The sequence below is a fragment of the Cebidichthys violaceus genome, unplaced genomic scaffold (assembly GCF_023349555.1).
Source record: "Cebidichthys violaceus isolate CVI_PGR_0920_01 unplaced genomic scaffold, fCebVio1.0.p SCAF_2, whole genome shotgun sequence".
Taxonomy (NCBI): domain Eukaryota; kingdom Metazoa; phylum Chordata; class Actinopteri; order Perciformes; family Stichaeidae; genus Cebidichthys; species Cebidichthys violaceus.
In genome coordinates, this window is record NW_027176372.1 from 9532098 (window position 1) to 9551606 (window position 19509).

General features: G+C 44.4%; 2 protein-coding genes across 6 annotated transcripts; both read left to right on the forward strand.

The window, feature by feature from the left end:
* Positions 1-142: 142 nt before the first annotated feature.
* Positions 143-9930, forward strand: smad5 (SMAD family member 5). Of its 4 annotated transcripts, none has more exons than XM_068714268.1 (7): positions 143-385; positions 3630-4549; positions 5796-6080; positions 6994-7101; positions 8128-8349; positions 8471-8727; positions 8840-9930. In XM_068714268.1, the coding sequence occupies exons 2-7, from the start codon at positions 4147-4149 to the stop codon at positions 8981-8983; spliced, it is 1419 nt and encodes a 472-aa protein (XP_068570369.1). In that variant the 5' UTR covers positions 143-385; positions 3630-4146; the 3' UTR covers positions 8984-9930. The 4 variants fall into 4 exon arrangements, with proteins under 4 accessions (XP_068570369.1, XP_068570370.1, XP_068570368.1 ...); XM_068714269.1 differs by lacking the exon at positions 143-385 and adding an exon at positions 782-845; XM_068714267.1 differs by lacking the exon at positions 143-385 and adding an exon at positions 787-917.
* Positions 9931-10964: 1034 nt separating this feature from the next.
* On the forward strand, positions 10965-19153 carry syvn1 (synovial apoptosis inhibitor 1, synoviolin). 2 transcript variants are annotated; one of them, XM_068714272.1, is made up of 16 exons: positions 10965-11156; positions 12318-12476; positions 12578-12670; positions 12813-12965; positions 13096-13144; positions 13686-13789; positions 14474-14600; positions 14728-14827; positions 15046-15111; positions 16087-16203; positions 16405-16562; positions 16890-17039; positions 17204-17341; positions 17737-17920; positions 18026-18150; positions 18244-19153. In XM_068714272.1, exons 2-16 carry the CDS (start codon positions 12345-12347, stop codon positions 18462-18464), a joined length of 1917 nt encoding a protein of 638 aa, XP_068570373.1. In that variant the 5' UTR covers positions 10965-11156; positions 12318-12344; the 3' UTR covers positions 18465-19153. The 2 variants fall into 2 exon arrangements, with proteins under 2 accessions (XP_068570373.1, XP_068570372.1); XM_068714271.1 differs by having other exon boundaries at positions 12323-12476.
* The last annotated feature ends 356 nt before the right edge of the window (positions 19154-19509 follow it).

Here is a 19509-nt window from a genome sequence, read left to right on the forward strand (position 1 = left end):
CACTGAATTATTGTAACTGTGCCAGTATAATTGGGATGTCTGACGGTGTACCTTTAACAGCCCAGAGCTGGGTGTACGTCGCCCACTAGCGGTTAAACACGGACGCCGCAACTCATTTAGATTTTCACGACTGAATGGAGAGTCCGCACTCCCAACACTCTCCTGCCAGAGATAAGAGAGAGTAGCGGTCCGTCTGCGGAAATGCGCGTGTGGAATAGTAATTATTAGTATGAGTAATTAAAGTTAAATAGGTTGATAACGCGGGGGAGTGTTGAAGCTCGGAACAAGTGACTACAAAGGACGACCATACACAACAAACCGCAGTGCTCCAGACTGAGTGGAGCCAGCAACTTGTGAGACGTTCCAGAGCCGCAGCACGACCGCCGTAAGAATTACAACTTTACACACGGACACATCACACGCGTTTTAAAAGACCAGTACTGATGCGTGATTTGTTTCAGGTGAAGCTGCTGATGTTGTGTTTGGCGTCAATGACCGTAATAATCTACATAACTTTCAAAGGTGTTACAAAGTTTGTTCACTCTGAATATTCCCTTATCTCTGCGCGAGGAAATCGAACTGATGTTTGGAAAGGTTAGAAATTGAATGGACTGCTTTTGTAAGAAATATATATACGATAGAGTTGTTGTATGGTATGTCATGGTAGTACTTTTTAGGCAATACGAAACCGAATTATCTTCAGCTGTAACGCCAAAGCGAGCACTAGTTTGTCAGGGAAGCGGAGTGATATGCACTGCTCCTCCCCAGTCTACTTGTGTCCAGGATCTGGAGGACATGGCACGGAGAGGCGGAGGGAAGAAACAGTGGAAAACGGGAGAAAATCTGTAAGAGTAGGAACTACAGCCTAAGAGCAACACCAAAACTCACTAGCCATAGCCTGTGTGCATTACCAAGAGGTATGTGACTCAGCGAGTATTTAATTGTTCCATATAAAGAGTGGACGTGAACTCCAGTGAGCTAACGTACATCAATCAGCAGGGTACGCTGGGCTAACAGCTAGCTTAGCCGCAGTGGTGAGAAGTTCAAAAAGTTTCTGGAATGGAGGAAGAGGAGGAAGGGTGAAGTAACGTTGGCTAACCGTTAAGAGGTAGAATACGATGGTTGTTAAAGTCACGTTATAAAGACGAAACAACGCCCTGAGACGTGAAAATCTTCAACTAATTTGCGATAGTTGTTATGTGTTTGACGAAGTTTAAGATAGCTAAACAAGTTGTGTTATGTTCACGTTAGCTAAGCTAGTTAGCACATTCTCGAGGTTACTTGACGTTACATTAGCTTGCTACATACCAGGGTTTAGCTAATGCCGCTGAAATAATGTCTTGTATATTATGACGGCACAGTTAAATCAACGTAGAGCGGCTCTTAAAGCTCTGTTACTGCTGTCTGAGGACTCGTGTACGGTTAATGTTACATTATATCTGTGTATCTTTCTCTCTGTCTCTGGGTGGGGGTGCGTAACGTTACTACTCACCAGACCGTTCTTCATATTGTCTGTACGCTGTACTTCATAACGTTACTTGTCAGGCGTTTCAGGCAGATCGCACACAGTAAGGCAAAGTACTGTTGAGTTTTTTTTTGTAGATTTTGTTAAGATGTTAGAATGACGGCCTTGCTTCTTAGTTTACTTCAGACTAGGCTAGGATAAACTAACGTTATGCAGGCCCGATATATGTTTACCACTTCCAGTTGGCTTCTTTTCCAATGTGTATCCAGTGGTTTGGGCTTTTCGAAAGGGCTTTATATGTGTATTGATTCTCAGTGTGAATTATATCCCATGGTATACATACCATATTATCTCCAGTTGAATGTATTCTGTTCCTTGACATTTTAAACTTAATAATCAAACATAGTGCATGGAAAAAGATTTTGGTCATACTCTTTGTTGTACATTTTTATCACATATCTACATTCCGGGATCCACTGATGATTTTTGTAAGAGACCACAAACCATCTTTAATTACATTTAATTTAGGCGATGATCAGTAAATCAGGGACTTGTGTTCTCTTCCCACAGCCCCTTTTTTTTTTTTAAATGTGGCTTTGTGAAAGTATGTTCAGTCGAGATTGATTTTGATTTTTAGCCTTTTGATGTCTTTAATGGTGAAAACACAAAGAGCAATCAGTGTGAACTGTGATCAGTGTTTAGAGATGATCAGCTTTTATCTCAACGGTTAATTCATTCAGATGCAGATTGGCTGTTAACAGCTTTCTATTCAGGCAAGTTCTACCTACGACGTGTTCGTCAAACATGCGTTCCTGCTCGTTTCAGGAAGACCGGACACGTCCTTGTGTTGAAATCTATCGTTTGGCTTTGCTCGCTCTCTGACAATGAGCTGATGAATCATTGCTGATCCGGTCTAAACGAGGCTGCATCCAGATCTCCGACTGATCAGCCTCTGTGGAAACAGCTGCTGGAACATAGTCTGGTGAATGTCAGAAAAAAAAGAAAAAAAAGTTGCAGGCTGGTCATTTTTGTGTATGCCTACATGTTCCACTTCAGGAGGTTTCCCTCCGCTTTCAAGTGCATGCAGAACAATGAGTAGTGGAAGTGGGCGCAGTGCTGTCGGACAGCTGTGTGCTGGAAGGGAGGGATCGGAGCAGAGATGGGATGAGGGAGGAAGCAGCTCTTTGTGGTCACATCCTCTCTGTCTCACAAGCCCCCAAACAGCTGCTGCAGGCTACATGTGTTTGACTGTCTGCTCGCCGGGGCTGCGTGATAATATGGGCAGAAGTGTCGGATATCACGGCATGTCCTTAGCGTAGCTGTGCATCATGTTTGAGACGGTCCGTATCTCTGCATTAGTGGGTGGAAACAGTAGTTTGTTGGGGGAATCATTGGACGCCCTGAAGCAATAATACATTCATTTTAGAGGTGGTGATTCAGTGTTGCGTTTTTTGTGACTCATGGTTGTACAATGAGAAACGATGATATCAAAGTATATTGAATAAAAGGAGCTTTATTCATTTATTTATTTGGCACCAATTGAGTTTTCATTTTATTTTACTGTGTGGTGCCCTTTTCTTCACAACAGCTTTGTGAAAAACAGCTGTATTAATTAATTGATTAATAGAGCTAGACCCAGATTTTTGCTGCACACATTCTCTGCTGGTATCCTCGCTCTTTCTGGGTGAAAATAAAATGTTATTTTTTTCAGCCCACGCTTGAATCATAATCTTACTAACTTGACTAGTATATGCACAAAATTAGCTGACCAAAAATATGGATTTGGGTCATGATGGAAAATAGTCACGGGAAACAGTTTATGAATTAATTAAACATTTTCTCTTTATCATCCCAAGCCTCTTGAGAGCCAATGCTTTTTAATTCACAAACAAATTAAACCAAATGTATGTTGCAGTTTAACTAAATTTATTTTTGAAAGTATTGATGGTAATTGAAATGATGTGATCAAAAAGGGGACAACAGGTTTATTTGATCATCCTGTTTGTCACACGCTGTGCTGAGACTCTCATTTCATTCAAAATTGGATTTAAAAATTGTTATTTACAAATGTTGGGAATGTTTGCTTGTTTATCAATTTATACGTAATACCAAAGAAGCGGCCGTGTGTTGCTGACGTGTATCTGCTCTGCTCTCTGTCTTGCAGAAGGCTGGTGGAGTAGAACTCTGACTGGAGAAGTCACTCCGGAGAGGAGCCGGGAGTTGTTGTTGAGCAGCAGTCATCTTGCACCGGTGAGACCTGCTGCTCCGTGTCACTTCGACAGAGGTCCTGATCTCCGCTCCTGCAGCCTACACCCCCCACCCCCCCTCCCTCCATCAGTGTTGGTGACCCAGCTCTGGACCGCTTGCTGCAGGGCCCTTCCTGAGCAGCAGCAGCTGCGTCCTGCTTGCTGACTCCCCTCCCTCCCCTACTTCCTGTCCTTGGTCAGACAAGGCTAAAGCCTCCTCTCCCCTACCCCACCCCTCATCTCATACTTCCACACACCCACACTCAAGTGTTTTCTGGTTTACCACACGTTCCAACACTGCTTTAGACTACTAACGCTGATCGGAGATTGTCAGCAGGGGACTTTTACTCTCCCTCATCCCCTCCCCCCTGGTCCCCCTGGAGTGAGCAGCCACTACAGAGGTTCCTCCCTTTCACCCACACCACAGCATCCAGCATGACCTCCATGTCCAGTCTCTTCTCCTTCACGAGCCCAGCGGTGAAACGCCTGCTTGGGTGGAAGCAGGGAGACGAGGAGGAGAAATGGGCCGAGAAGGCGGTGGATGCGCTCGTGAAGAAGCTGAAGAAGAAGAAGGGCGCCATGGAGGACCTGGAGAAGGCTCTGAGCTGCCCCGGGCAGCCCAGCAAGTGCGTAACCATTCCGCGATCACTGGACGGACGGCTGCAGGTCTCCCACAGGAAAGGTCTGCCTCACGTAATCTACTGCAGAGTGTGGCGCTGGCCGGACCTCCAGTCCCACCACGAGCTCAAGCCCCTGGAGGTGTGCGAGTACCCATTTGGCTCCAAGCAGAAGGAGGTCTGCATCAACCCTTATCACTACAAGCGAGTGGAGAGTCCTGGTAGGTACTCGCACCTGTATTGTATTTTATTTTATTTTGAATACTGCAAGGTTAATGTTTAACTCGTACTCACAACTATGTCACCAACCTCTAGATATGTTATTTTAATGGCACTTTTGGAAATGGGTGTTCCATAAGGCCCAGTCATGACCAGATGTGTTCATTTGTATTGTAAAATAGCAGGCCGATAAGAGCAGCGTGGAGCTCTGAGTAAACTGTAGTGCTGGTAAACAAATCCACAGAGGTCAGGAGACTGTCATCACACGGGTCCGTCCCACCCCCTTCATCCATTTCACAGAAAATCAATATCGCTCGCTCTTTTGGAGTCTTATTAGATTATATGCTTCTAGGCACTCCAGATGGGGTGTGGCACCAGAGAGTGGCGCACTAAATGCATGAACCACTCAGACTAAACTCCCAGCACTTTCTCATCGCTGCCCCCTTTTCTGTCTGTCTGTCTGTCTGTCTGTCTGTCTCTCTCTGTCTCTGTGTGTGTCTCTGTCTCTCACCGCATTGTATATACGCTCAGACAACCCCGAGGGTACAGCCTCTCTGACACTGGGCTGGTTTGGGATAGCCAGCTCTGCATTGACCAGTTCAAGGAGATGGATCACATGTCGGTCAGGAGAGACCGCATGTCAGATCATTTTAAAGCGAGGCTTACTGGTTACTTTAGAGGGACAGCCTTGGAGACATGATGCTTTAAGTCACTTAGGAGATGATAATCAAGGCCCTATATCCTCTTGAAGAAGTTGAAAAATGAAAATAAATGTGGATGACCTCTGTGGTTATATCTTAGCCAAGGCCTAAAGCGGCTTTTGAGGAATGCCGAATTGTTGATTAAAGTGTTTCAAGGCATAGGTTTGGTGTGTTTTTGTTTAACAAAACAAAGAACAGCTACTGATATCGGCTGTGGATAAAAATGGCTTAAAAATTTCAATGAAAGCCTTTTTGGGGAATTCTGAGGGGCCTCTTTCATCGTTTTCTGCTATTTTATAGGTCAAATGCTGAAGCGATAAAATAATAGGTAGTAGAAGCTCTAGTGTTACACACGAGTGTGCACCACGGCTGCTTTTCCGAGAGCTTACGAGGGCTTTTCTCTCTTGCATTTCCTTGTAAGTAATGGAAAGGATACATTATTAACAAGGAAACACATTTAAGTTCAATAAAACGATGCCCTTGTTTTGATAAAATACCTTGATTCCCCTGTCTGTGTCTGTGCTAATTTTCAATTCCCCCCCCCCAGTGCTCCCTCCTGTCCTGGTACCACGGCACAGCGAGTTCAACCCCCAGCACAGCTTGCTGGTACAGTTCCGTAACCTCACCCACAACGAGCCGCACATGCCCCTGAACGCCACCTTTCCAGAGTCCTTCCAGCAGCCGCACAGCGGGGGTGGCAGCAGCGGAGGGGGGGGGGTTGGTTCTTTCCCCATCTCTCCCAACTCTCCGTATCCCTCTTCTCCAGCCAGCAGCGGTACTTATCCCAACTCTCCCGCCAGCTCGGGGCCCTCCAGTCCATTCCAGCTCCCAGGTACGCCCGACGCACACATGTACCCGAACCCGAGCAAGGGGTACTACTGTACTGTCAAGTAGCCAACAACAGTCTCTGTGGTGATTTAAATTGTTTTAAGTTGTAAAGTTGTATAACCAAAAAAAGTATTTTTGAGAATAGACGTCTATCAGAGATCCAGGTAAATCCATTTTAATATGCATATCATTTACAAAGCCCCCAGTATGAGAACGACCAATACTTTAAACCCATGCACGATGCACTTCATCACTACGCAATGGAAATGCTTTTAACAATACTGCAACCAGGTCAAGTTATTATATTCATCCAAATCAAGCTACACCCCTAAATGAGAACAAAGGAAATGCCAGCTAAGCAGTGTCCACCAGACTGCTATCAAGTCGAGCTCTAACTCACTGACTGGAGACAGAACAGATACATGACGATGTACCACTTAACCGAGACTTTCCTCTCTGCCATGTTCAATAGGCTTGATATATCGGAGAAATACCTTTTTGGATTATTCCGATTATACGTGTGTGTGGGTGGGGACTAGTGTTCTATCCTGCTCCGGTCCAGATCTGCTGACGCATCCGGTGGGTGCAGGCAGTCGGGCAGAAAAAGTTTTTAATGGCAATTTAGGATTTTATTTGTGCTGAAAGGCCCTTGTGGTTATTTGAGCATCATAATCACAAACATTTTCTGTGGGTTTTTTTTATTTATTTTTCTGTGGGCTCAGAAAGCTCAAATTGCATTTCTGTTGGGAATGGGTTACGGACATGTGGCTTAGCAAGTGAGGGATCTGTGAAATGTGACACCGTTTCCGGGGCACAGATCCAGGGATGCTTGTCCCGAGTCTCGGGAGATGTGTGTTAGTCCATTTGCCAGCAGCAACAACTGGTCTCATCCTCTAACTGCTCTTTTAATGTCTCAGCTGACACCCCACCCCCGGCCTACATGCCCCCCGACGAGCAGCTGGGCCAGGAGAACCAGTCCATGGAAACCAGCAGCAGCCTGGTGCTTCCCAATGTGGCCAGAGGAGGTGAGTTGGTATCAGCTGCACTCCAACAATAAACATACAGAGGACCCAACTCTGAAAGGAGGAAATACCAACCAGGAAGTACAGTTTTTGGAAGTCCAAGATGCTGCACAGCAGTTCAGTGTTCTTGAGGCAGGATTTGGCTTTTCCTCTCCGTTTCGACATATTTGCGCGTGCAGCTGAAAGCTGGGCATTTCCCACATGTTAATTCATTGCTGCAAAAGTAAAGCGCGTTTTTTCGTTGGACTGCCCTTTTCCTCTGCGCTGGCATTCACACTGCACCACTGCAGAGGGCTCATTGAATTTAATGTGGAGTTACATTTTAATGCCACATGTGCTGTTGTCTTGATGAACATTTGGTCATTTTTCGTGTCTAAAACAATTTCCTCATCACTTTATTTGCCCCTAATCGGAGGCCTCTAATTTTTAGTATTTGTCTAATCAAACATTGATTGTATATTTCCTTTTTTTTTTTTTCCTCTCTACATTAGAATTTACAAACCGGTTAAGATGTCAGATGGCACATACCCACCTATATTGAAATATATAATGTATCATTCCTTTCTTTGAATGTTTCTATATTAGTTTGTATTCGAGGAGAGAACTAAATGATGAACTACAGAAGTCGAAGTGGAAAAAAATACAAATTGCAAATCTTGTACAATATTGTTTAGGGATATAATTATCTTTATACTGTATGAAATTCTTTCCATTATGAGTGATAACGAGCCGCTTCCCTCTTGTTAACCACACTTGATGAATCCTGTACCAACGGTTTTTAACGAGGCTTTTTATGACTTAATATACCAGTAAACTGTATGATGATGATTTTATGATCACTTTTGTTTGAACTGAAAAATTTAAGTTTTTATGACGCTGTCCAAATGCATTCTCTGTCACTAAAACCATGTTTGGCACAATACATCTTAATCAACGTCTTGTGCCTTCTAGAAGATAAATGATGTCATCGGTTACGTTTAAGACTCACCTGTTTGGTTTTTTAATTTGACCTGTTGTGCACTTTTCCAGATGTGCAGCCGGTGGAGTACGAGGAGCCGAGCCACTGGTGCTCCATTGTCTACTATGAACTGAACAACCGCGTGGGCGAGGCTTACCACGCCTCGTCGACCAGCGTGCTGGTGGACGGCTTCACCGATCCTTCCAACAACAAGAACCGATTCTGCCTTGGGCTGCTGTCCAACGTCAACCGCAACTCCACCATCGAGAACACGCGCAGGCACATCGGCAAAGGTACGACTTAACAGACGTGAGCGCTTATTGTTCTCGCGCGGCTGTTTTTTTTTTTTGTTTGTTTGTTGTTGTTTTTTCCCCCGGATGTCCTGACCGTCAGTTGTCCATCTCTGTTCCACAGGAGTGCACTTGTACTACGTGGGAGGGGAGGTGTACGCGGAGTGCCTCAGTGACACCAGCATTTTTGTCCAGAGTCGTAACTGCAACTACCACCACGGCTTCCACCCGACCACTGTGTGCAAGATCCCCAGCGGATGCAGCCTCAAGATTTTCAACAACCAGGAGTTCGCTCAGCTTCTGGCCCAGTCAGTCAACCACGGCTTTGAGGCCGTGTACGAGCTCACCAAGATGTGCACCATCAGGATGAGCTTCGTCAAGGTAAGGCCTTGCTATACACGAACAGCTATGCACCGCTCGTCCTTTCTTTTTAACAAGAGGCAGACATCACCATAATCTGTGTCGTGGTTAAATTGGTTCTGCCTCCTCACAGGGCTGGGGAGCCGAGTACCACCGACAGGACGTCACCAGCACCCCCTGCTGGATCGAGGTGCACCTGCACGGGCCTCTCCAGTGGCTGGACAAGGTGCTCACACAGATGGGGTCGCCCCTCAACCCGATCTCCTCTGTGTCCTAATGATGGACTCGTGGGAGCTTGGGAGATCCCTTCTACTATTTTTTTTTTTTTTTTTTACTTTACCCCCTTCCCCCCACCCCCCTCAGCGATTGATAATTTAAGGTGGTCTTAATGGCTGAACTGTTTACACTTAACTTTGGGAAGGGATATTGAACTCTGGCTGGATATTCGACAGCAGCGACAGCCCGAATGAGTTGTTGGAACAGAGAAGCGCTGCATGCGGATGCCCGGAGAATGAAGAGCGGTAACGGCATGGACACACTGCTGCTCGACAATGCTACAACACCCGCACACATTTAGGGCTCCGCTGTCTCATTTGACTTGTCAAACTTTTTCAAGTTTTTATTGTTTTTCTCAAATGTTTTTATTTCTCTGTATGTGTAGTTTTTTTTTTTTTTTTAATGTAGCAGAACAGTATCACTACTCCGCCTTATGTCCAACAGACAAATTAGAATTTTACCGAACAGTTTCTCACATCGTTGTCTCAACATCAGATGTTTACCATTAGGCTCAGATATAACAGATGCTTTCTTTCTTCTTTTTTTTTTTTTTTTTTTTTAAATAGTCTCCACTGCTAAAAATGAACACTGAGCTACTGCCTTTTTCCGAAGGTGATGTATGCCGACCTGATAGTTTTTGATATGGGAGATGAATCACTGAACACGTTTAACATGCCATAAGCTAACAACATTGTGAATGTTTCATCTATTGCAGCAGAAGTAGTTGTCTATGATATAATCACACAGTGGACATCATCGCTATTGATTCTTGTTTGTACTCTTGAGTGCGAGTAAGAGTGACTGTATTTTCCATACTCACTGTATTAACAATATTGTGCACTCGTGGATTTTGTGCAGGCATATTAAATTTTGACGTGGGTACCAAGGCATTATGTGGATAGATAATTGACTTCATTAGCGCGATGAAATAAACAGGTTATTTGGTAACGATGACTGTTTATTTTCTTTCTGTTTGTCTGTTCTTCTACATTTTAGTAATAAATTTGGCAAGATACAAACAGAAAATACGTCTTAACATGCGTGAACAGTGTGGAAATGTTTTATTTATACTGAGGATAGATTTACAACACTGCCACCGAGTTTACTCCATTGAATATTGGTTTACCTATGATTATGCTTGTTTGAATAGTTTAAAATGTCTTATTTTTGCCCTGGCAAAACCATAAAAGCACCAGAGCAAACAAGGACAACAGTGAATTTAATTAGTGAATGAATGAAGCCTACAGCTCATTTCTGTTTGCTTTCAGACTATTAATAAATCTGCTGTGGCTCAGAATGATAGTCCTTTATGATATTCAATTACATGTTTCATTAAAAAAACATTTATTGGTTGAAATGGAAAACTCATTTGAATCATGAAAAGCAAAATAGAGTTGATCTTGTTCATTTGACTTGTCTTAATGAGTAATCCTTATCCAAATAGAAAATGCAAACAAACCAAACCTTAAACTAGCAGAAATTAGATTAGAAATTTGAGTAGTGAGCATCCGAGACAGAAGCGCAGACCTACATACTTCAAAACTTTCATTTCTGAAACTCAATAAAAGCATTTTTAGAATAAGAGGGTTACCACGTAATTTGCGCTCATATTTGCTGATTGCATATTTTATAATATCTTAATATTTCTACTTGCATTATTGTCTGCCTGTGCAGAATCCCCTCTACAGTACAGTGATGTGTAATATAACCATGGAACGCAGGACCAGCCTGACGACTTCCGATTGGTCCACGTTGGTATTTACCGTAAATCTCCGTAAAGGTGGGTCGGAGGTCACCTAACATTTACTTTTACAAATACAACTCGAAAAGCGCTATAAAATACAAGCACTGATTACTCAACTGTTTACGATCATTTCTCTTTCTATCTGCTCTTTTCACCGAGTAACCGACAGAAGACGGGGAGTGTTTCGGTGATACTTGATATATGCTCTTGCGTCGAATTACCGTAGCAGCCGGATGTGATGTGGCTCCCAAGGAGCAAGCCAAAGATAAACACGTAGCCAGACGGATAGGGGCGAGGATACTAAATGTTGTAAAGAGACTACCTTGAAACGGTCGAAATGGAGTAGCCGCGAAGAATATATAGATTGTAGTAGGCCAGGAGACACCCGTCAAGTTAACGAAGGAGCAAGTCTTCCGCAGACATCGAGTCGGTGAGTCCCGCAGAGCACTGACAGCTGTTACCTGCTAGCTAGCTAACGTTAGCTAACACTAGCTAACTAACCTAATTAGTTACCTGCCTTTGACATGTAGCTAGGTAGTCTCTGGAGTAAAGTAACGTCACTAATGCAAACATATATATATATATATATATATATATATATATATATATATATATATATATATATATATATATATATATTCAGCGTTCTGAGAAGTATGTAGCTAGGCTAGCTTGTTAGCTTAAATAAGTTTCTCGCTTTCTTGGCAAGCTATCACAAGTTTGTTCGTGTTTTTGAGACTTCATTTTACCACGTTAGCTTTAATGTCAACGAGCTAAGTTGGCTAAGAGAGCTGCCTCTTCTCTAGGAAAGTACATGTTGTTGGTAGGCTACTTTAAAACAAGCGGAAATAAGAGTTAAGCTAGTTTATAACGTTACATTCAATGTGAGAAATGCAGCACAGGAGGGAATGATTGGATTCAGTACCTGCGATTAGTGGGAGTGTACACAATGCTAATAAGTGCACTGCTTAGCATCTATGCAGGAGGAAACGAAGCAGAGCAAGCAACAGTTTAATTTAGGACATTGTACGTGCATTGACATATGATACATTGTGTTCTGTTGTCTGTTCTAATAGAATAACACTAACAATATTCACCTAATACTCCAGCTCTGACTCTGAGATGTATTGTCATGTAATGCTGCATTGATTGCAGCCTTTCATTCATCAGTTAACTCTATTTAAATAAAAGTGGTAAGAGAATAAATATTACACAAACTTTTTTTTTTTAGTCAAAGCTCATTAAAATGTGCTGATCAGATCGTTGAATTTAAAAGATTATATGTAGTAAAGATTGACACTTGGGTTCTCAAACTCAATGCTTTAGTTCACCTGGCAGGCAGGTGGACAGCGCTCTATTTTCTCCCCACTCAAACAACCCTGTGCACACAAACAGTGCAAATATGCCCCCCCCCCCCCCCCCCCCCAATCGGTATCAAACACATCACTGCATTGCTTTCACTGGAGCCAATCATTTTCGTTTTTGGAAATCATTGTATTTGCATGCTGCTCCGCTACAACAGTCAGCTTTCACTTGCAACAGCTTTCTTCTTCTTCTTCTTATCTCCCCCCTTTCATCCGGTTTCCCCCAGCGCAGTATATCTGTAGCTGAGTCCAAGATGGTGCGAGCAGCCTTGGTGACTGCCACCAGTCTGGCTCTGACTGGGGCCGTGGTGGCACACGCCTACCTCCTTAAACACCAGTTCTACCCGACTGTGGTCTACCTCACCAAGAGCAGTCCCAGCATGGCGGTAAGGGCAGGGTTTTATGTGTGAGTTGTATAGATATTTTACCCATCTTTCAAATATCAATAACAGTGTGACAAATCCCACTTTTCCCTTTCTGCCATCAGGTGTTGTACATTCAGGCCTTCGTGTTGGTGTTCCTGCTGGGAAAGTTCATGAGGAAGGTCTTTTTTGGACAGCTAAGGGCTGCAGAAATGGAGGTAGAGTTTTTTTTATATTTATGACTCTCTTGACTCATCATAACACACATTCAGTTTATTATGCAATGCATGGTCTCAGTTATATCTAATCGTCCGTCTTGTGTTTGCCTACGTTCACGCGTTCTGTCCTTTGGGCCTTCAGCATCTCATCGAGCGCTCCTGGTACGCTGTGACCGAGACGTGCCTGGCCTTCACAGTGTTCAGAGACGACTTCTCCCCTCGCTTTGTGGCCCTCTTCACACTCCTGCTCTTCCTCAAGTGCTTCCACTGGCTGGCTGAGGACCGGGTGGACTTTGTGAGTGATGAGAGAGAGAAAAAAAAAACTTTCTTATCTTACACAGTACACAGTTTACTTAATCTACTGTAATCGCGTATAGCACATTGTTTAAAGGTAGAAAGGAAATGTTTATTTTTTTGTCTTTCAGATGGAACGGAGTCCAAACATATCTTGGATCTTTCACTTCAGAGTGTTGTGTAAGTACAGGTTATCAGCCACGTCAGAAATCATTCTGCCCACCCCTTCTGTGTTGGCCTTATTTTTTTCTTTTTCTTTTTTTAAATCTTTTTTTTTTTTTTTCTTTCTCCGTCTCTTTCTGTCGTATCGACTCTACACATGAAACAAGTCTTGGCTCAGTGAAACTGTATGCAAATCAGTGCTGTTTGCACACAAGGCCAGGTGCACCACAGTTTAACGGAGCCCCACAACAGACCACCAGAATGGTTGACATTAACAGACCATAATAACAAAATCCATTCAGTCATCTTGTCAGATGTAATTTAGCAGCCAACTGTTTGAAGTGATGACTTATATCCAATTTGATTTCCAGAATAAGGCCCATTAGCTATTAATATTTTATAATACCTGTCCATCAGACAGATTTTGAAATACTGAACATACTTTTTTTTATTCTGGGCCTCAACAAAGGTATTGTTTTCTTCGTTTCTGTGGAGCTTCTGCATGTAGATACCTCGACCCCTCACAGGTGTTTTAGTCGGTGTTCTTTATTTCCTGCAGCTCTCATGGGACTGCTGGCTGTCCTGGACTTCCTGTTTGTCAATCACGCCTGTCACAGCATCATCACCCGAGGAGCCTCAGTGCAGCTTGTTTTTGGATTTGAGGTTTGTCATTCTGTAGTTTCAGCTCAATTTGAGCTCTGTGTTTTTCAGCTGTAAAAGGCTTCAGGACTCCAGACTGGCGGCACTGGTGCTAAACACGTTTTATGGTACAGCATGGTGTGTTCCATCAGTGATGGAAAGCAACTAAGTATATTTACTCGAGTACCGTATGTAAGCACAATTCTGATGCTACTTTCTACTCCACTACATTTCAGAGGGAAATAATGTACTTTTTACTTTACTTCATGATGAGTAAATGAAATACAATGCGTTGTTATTCAGTAAATTAAACCAACCACTGGTATAACAAATGAAGGGAGCTAGCTCTACTGCAGTCAGCTACAACATTAAAATGCATCATACATGTTGCTGCATCAATAGTAATAAATTAATATTATAATATAATATTAAGATAAAAATCAACTAAATGAGCCCATTTGGCTGCATAGTGAGTACTTTTATACTTAATGTATATTTTCTAGATTATAATACTTAAACTCAAGTAAAATTTTGAATGCAGGACACATATGTGACCATTTTGTTTGATGTCTGGACTGTTGGGTTTATTTAAAATCAAATGGAATAAAATACCTAACATAGGGCTGGCCAATACATTGATATTGTATTGCTATACCATGATATGAATCGAGGTATTTGGTCTAAAATATGGTGACATTTGCTTTTCAGTATGCCATCCTGATGACCATGGTGCTGACGACCTTCATTAAGTACCTTCTGCACACCGTCGACCTGCAGAGTGAGAATCCCTGGGACAACAAGGCCGTCTACATGCTCTACACCGAGCTCTTCACAGGTGCGTCTCCAGCTGTGGTTCAACATGTGACGCTGGAATATCTTTCTTCTAGACGGTGTGTGGGTGGGGGTGTGTGTGTGTAACAATGGCGGCCATACTTGAACATTAGTTGATGTTTTTATCTCAGGTTTCATCAAAGTGCTCCTGTACATCGCCTTCATGACCATCATGATAAAGGTCCACACCTTCCCCCTGTTTGCCATCCGGCCCATGTATCTGGCTATGAGGTGAGCAGCTGTGTGCCTCTGTGTTTGTGGGGGTCAGAGGGTTGAGTATGTTGTTGTTGTTGTTGATTCCACTACTCTGATATATAATCTTCATGATGATAATGATGATGATGAATTCCAAACTGTAAGTTTAGCACAAATGTCTATGCATTTTTATCACTTTTGAATTCTTATTTGAGTCATGTTTTGAGTTTTCTGTTTTCCTCTTTTTCTCTCAGGCAGTTCAAGAAAGCAGTAACAGATGCTATAATGTCTCGTAGAGCCATCCGCAACATGAACACACTGTGAGTTACACGGTTATTCATTGTCACTGCACAACAGGGTGGTGCAAGGAAACGCAGTTTGAAGGTCCATTTTGCAACCTAACAAAAATGTAAAAAACAAAACGTTATATGTGGAGAGTGAGGACAGCCTCCACAGCCTGAGGAAAGAAGCTGATCTCTTGCCAGGTGGAACAGGCTGTGGCTGGAGTGGGTCTTGACTTTTTAATATCCTTTGAGCTCTGCGCAGGCACCTCTTCTCACCGATAGACTGATGCTCGGTAAACCGGTACCAATGATGTTCTGAGCGGTTTTAGCTCTAGCCCTCCTGTCCTGGGCCGTGCACATCCCATAATAGTTTGTAATGTTTGCAGACAGGATGCTTTCTATTGCTCCTGTCTGAACGTTAACAAGAACTTAGCACGGGAGTTTTGCCTTCATAAGCTTCCTAGAGACAGACAGGTGTTTATGAGCTTTATTCACCAGAGGTGGAGATGTGTTTGTGATGAGGGAGGGGGTGTCTTCACCTCATTTTCATCCTAAAGTCAACAGTCATCACAATAATGTTAAGAGTTTCCTGATTGCGCTGATATAACTATTAAAAAAAATAACGCTTCTTTCTTATTAATTTATACAAATTGGGTTTTAATTATCATTTGATGACATGGACTACAGCCCACATGCAAATGAGAGAACTATCTTTAAAAGGTTTGCAGGAGAAGATGCACACTGTTACACAACAACTCTGACCAGCTCTTACTCCAGTTTTAACAAACCCAGAGAAGTCGTCTGAGGCACATCAGTATGTTTTCAGTATTGAGCTGTATGCACACATTTAGTTTTTTCCTGTCTGGAAGGTATTCAGTGATTCTAGTAATCTTCAGCCAACGATCCTTAAAAGCAGACAGTACATTTACATATCTAGTACAAGTGTGAATAAAACTCTAACTTATCCGTTTCCTGCTCTTCCTTTTCCTTCCTATCTTTGCCTGTGTTCAGATACCCCGATGCTACTCCTGAAGATCTGCAGGCCTCTGACAACGTCTGCATCATCTGTCGAGAGGAAATGGTCACCGGAGCCAAGAAACTGCCTTGTAATCACATTTTCCACTCCAGGTAAGTCCTGTGGTCAGCAGGAAAGATGCTGGATCGCAAACAAACAAAAACAACGTAGACGTCAGGACGTGGTCAGCATCTACAGTAACTGATGGCACACGCTGTTCCTGTGCAAAACCTCTGTGAGCCATTTGTGTTTAAATGTTGCCGTTCGTTCTTGCGGTACTTTGAATAATCGCTGCCCTCCTCTCCTCCCCACAGCTGCCTACGCTCCTGGTTCCAGAGGCAGCAGACCTGCCCGACCTGTCGCATGGACGTCCTCCGCGCGTCCAACAACAATCAGACTCCAGCCCCGGCCCAGGCCCCGCCCCCTGCTGCCGCAGCCCCCGCCAACGCCCCCGCGGCCCCGCCCGCCAACGGTGAGAGTCGAAAACCAGCGCTCATGAACACAGCCCTTTTCCTCCTGCTTCTTAGAGGCGCTGATTACTTTAAAACAAATTATGCAATGCTGCACATTCCAATACCTGAGAGAACATTTACCTGTTTATCATGTTTCACTTAGAAACTAGAGGCCTCTGTCCACCAGATCCTCTTGAGTTCCTTGTGGACCTTTTTAAGAAATTCTGTAGACAAATTAGACAAACAGGTCGGATTACGCTGACCACTTTGCAGAGCATACTAATCATATTTTTAAGCGTCCTCTGGTAAATGCATATTTGGACTCTTTTGTTCCGTTTCCTCTCCAGTGGCCCCAGGCATGTTACCTGGCTTCCCCCCCGGCGTCTTCCCCTTCTGGGGTCCCTTCCCTGCGGTGCCTCCCCCCCCGGCCGCAGCGGCTGCAGCTCCGGGTGCTGGCGAAGCGCCACAGAGCAGCACGGAGGCCACACAGGCCGCCGGTAAGGACGACACTCACGGTTTACCACAGCACAAAGAGGGGACTAGAAAGTCACAACCCAAATCGTCTGAAGCTGTTTGCTAATGTGTATTGTTTTAATTTATTTAATTTTCTCTCTGGGATTACTTGACATTTAGCCAAAATACTGTGCGTTTGTTCCACCAGGCTCCAGCCAGGCCGCCTCGTCGACCGCAGATGCCGCTGCAGGCGCCGCAGCTCCAGGATCAGCAATCCCAGGCTTCCCCTTCCCCCCTCCTCCCTTCCCCACTGCGCCATGGCTCATGCCTCCCCCTCCTCCCTTCGGTAAGCGCCGACTCTCTGTACTTGGAGACTACAATAGATGTACGCTTGGTGACTTGACACTCTTATTGTCAATCAATACCAAGAGAGACAGGGAAGTGCGTTTTAGAAATTTTGAAATGCAGGTGGGTGAGTCATGGAGGTGATAACATTGTCTTACTTTTTTGTTTCGTGTCTCTGTTTAAGGACGTGTTTAGCATTACCGTAGCAACGTTCTGTCCGGTCATTCTGTGTGAAAGTCCCACTACACGTGCAACACTTTAGTTTTCTGCCAAAAAGCTTCAAGTTTGTCTATCAAACAGTCATGAACAAGCCGTAGCCCTTGAGGTCACATCACCTGATGGGATTAATACTGAACTTTAAAAATTTGTGTTAATGCCCCTCCTCCTCTCCTCCAGTGTCGTCCATGCCTCCTCCTCCTCCCTCTCTGTCCCGGCTGTCCGAGGAGGAGCTGAGGGAGCTTGAGGCGGAGGGTCGGCGGGGCCTCGAGGCCCGGCTCCAATGTCTCCAGAACATCCATACACTGCTGGACGCCGCCATGCTCAACATCCACCACTACCTCAGCACCGTCACCACGCTCGCGTAACTGAGCCTCCTCTAGTTGAACCGAATCATTAAGCGCAGCCAGCCTTATTAATGCTTTTACAGTAATGCGTCATTGACCCTCTGCTGCTGTGTTCTCCACAGTCCACCAAGGGCCGAGGGCGGCGCCAGAGCAGCCGGAGGGACGAACGACACCGCTTCCCCTCCTGCAGCTGACGGCAGCGCGGACAGCCCCAGCCAGGAGAAGGACTCTACCAGCTCTTCCAGCAGTGAGTAAACTCACGGTTCACATCACAAATGCTGTTTCAATTAATAAAAATCTAAATTGTAATTTTGATTTAAATGAGTTTTTCCATTTCCAGCTGAGCAGGTGGACGGAGCCGCAGCCTCCCATGAGCCAGCTGACTCTGCCTCCACCGCCTCAGACACGGAGCCAAAAGAAGAGCTGGACGAAGGAGTGGCGGGCGCTGCGGGGGGGGACGAGGACGGAGAGCCAAACGCCGCCGAGCTGAGGCGCCGCCGCCTCCGTAAGCTGGAGACCTCGTCGTCGTCGCCGCCGTCCTCCCCCCCTCCTGACAACTGACGCTGATGCTCTGACTCGGGACACGTTGCTCTGGACCGGCAGGAACTCTGAGCTGATAGATGGTTGCTTTGGTTCTTCATCGCCTCTCTTCCTCGTGGCTCTCGCCTTCCACAGGCTCAGGTTCCTGACCGTCGCCGAGATGGACTCCGGCTACCGGGAGACGCGATGATCGGTACCGCTCACCTGGACCGCTTCTGTGTCAGAAAGCAATAGCACGACTCCTGGTTGTTTTTGTTTTTTTATTATTTCACCACCTCCTCCCCCCCCTGTTCAGAATGACTACTGCAATAAGAGTACTGCAGGTGTTTGTAGGTTTAATCAGGTGGAGGAGGCATTTCAAACCCATTTATTTGGTCGGTGTAATGGAGACGATGTTCGGATGTGTGTTTGGTAGTTTTACTGTCGGTGAGATCTTTGCCCACACTTTTGATTTCAGTTTAATTCAGTTCCCTTTTCGGCGTAAAAGGTGGTCAACATGTTACACAGTACCTGGATCAGTGTCACATCAGAGAATTCAAATGGAGGGAAGTTGATCAGCTGCTTTGGCTCTTTTTTCTTTAACCTTCATCACTCTTCTGTCGCCACTGCAGTCGCTGTATCATACTGATTTATTTGAATGTGTACATACTGTATAAAGAGTTTTAATAGGATGATCTGTACATAATGCAGAATAAACTGTTTGACTGAAATGTGTGTGTGTGTGTGTGTGTGTGTGTGTGTGTGTGTGTGTGTGTGTGTGTGTGTGTGTGTGTGTGTGTGTGTGTGTGTGTGTGTGTGTGTGTGTGTGTGTGTGTGTGTGTGTGTGTGTGTGTGTGTGTGTGTGTGTGTGTGTGTGTGTGTGTGTGTGTGTGTGTGTGTGTGTGTGTGTGTGTGTGTGTGTGTGTGTGCGCGCGCGCGCGCACACAAACTGTTTCCATAGAGCACTTCTCTTCAGGCTTGGGCTGTAAAATTAAAACTCATTATCATCATTGCATATATGTACTAACCTTTAGTACATATACATTAGTTTAACCAGTAATTTTCTAAAAATATTTTGGAAAAATAA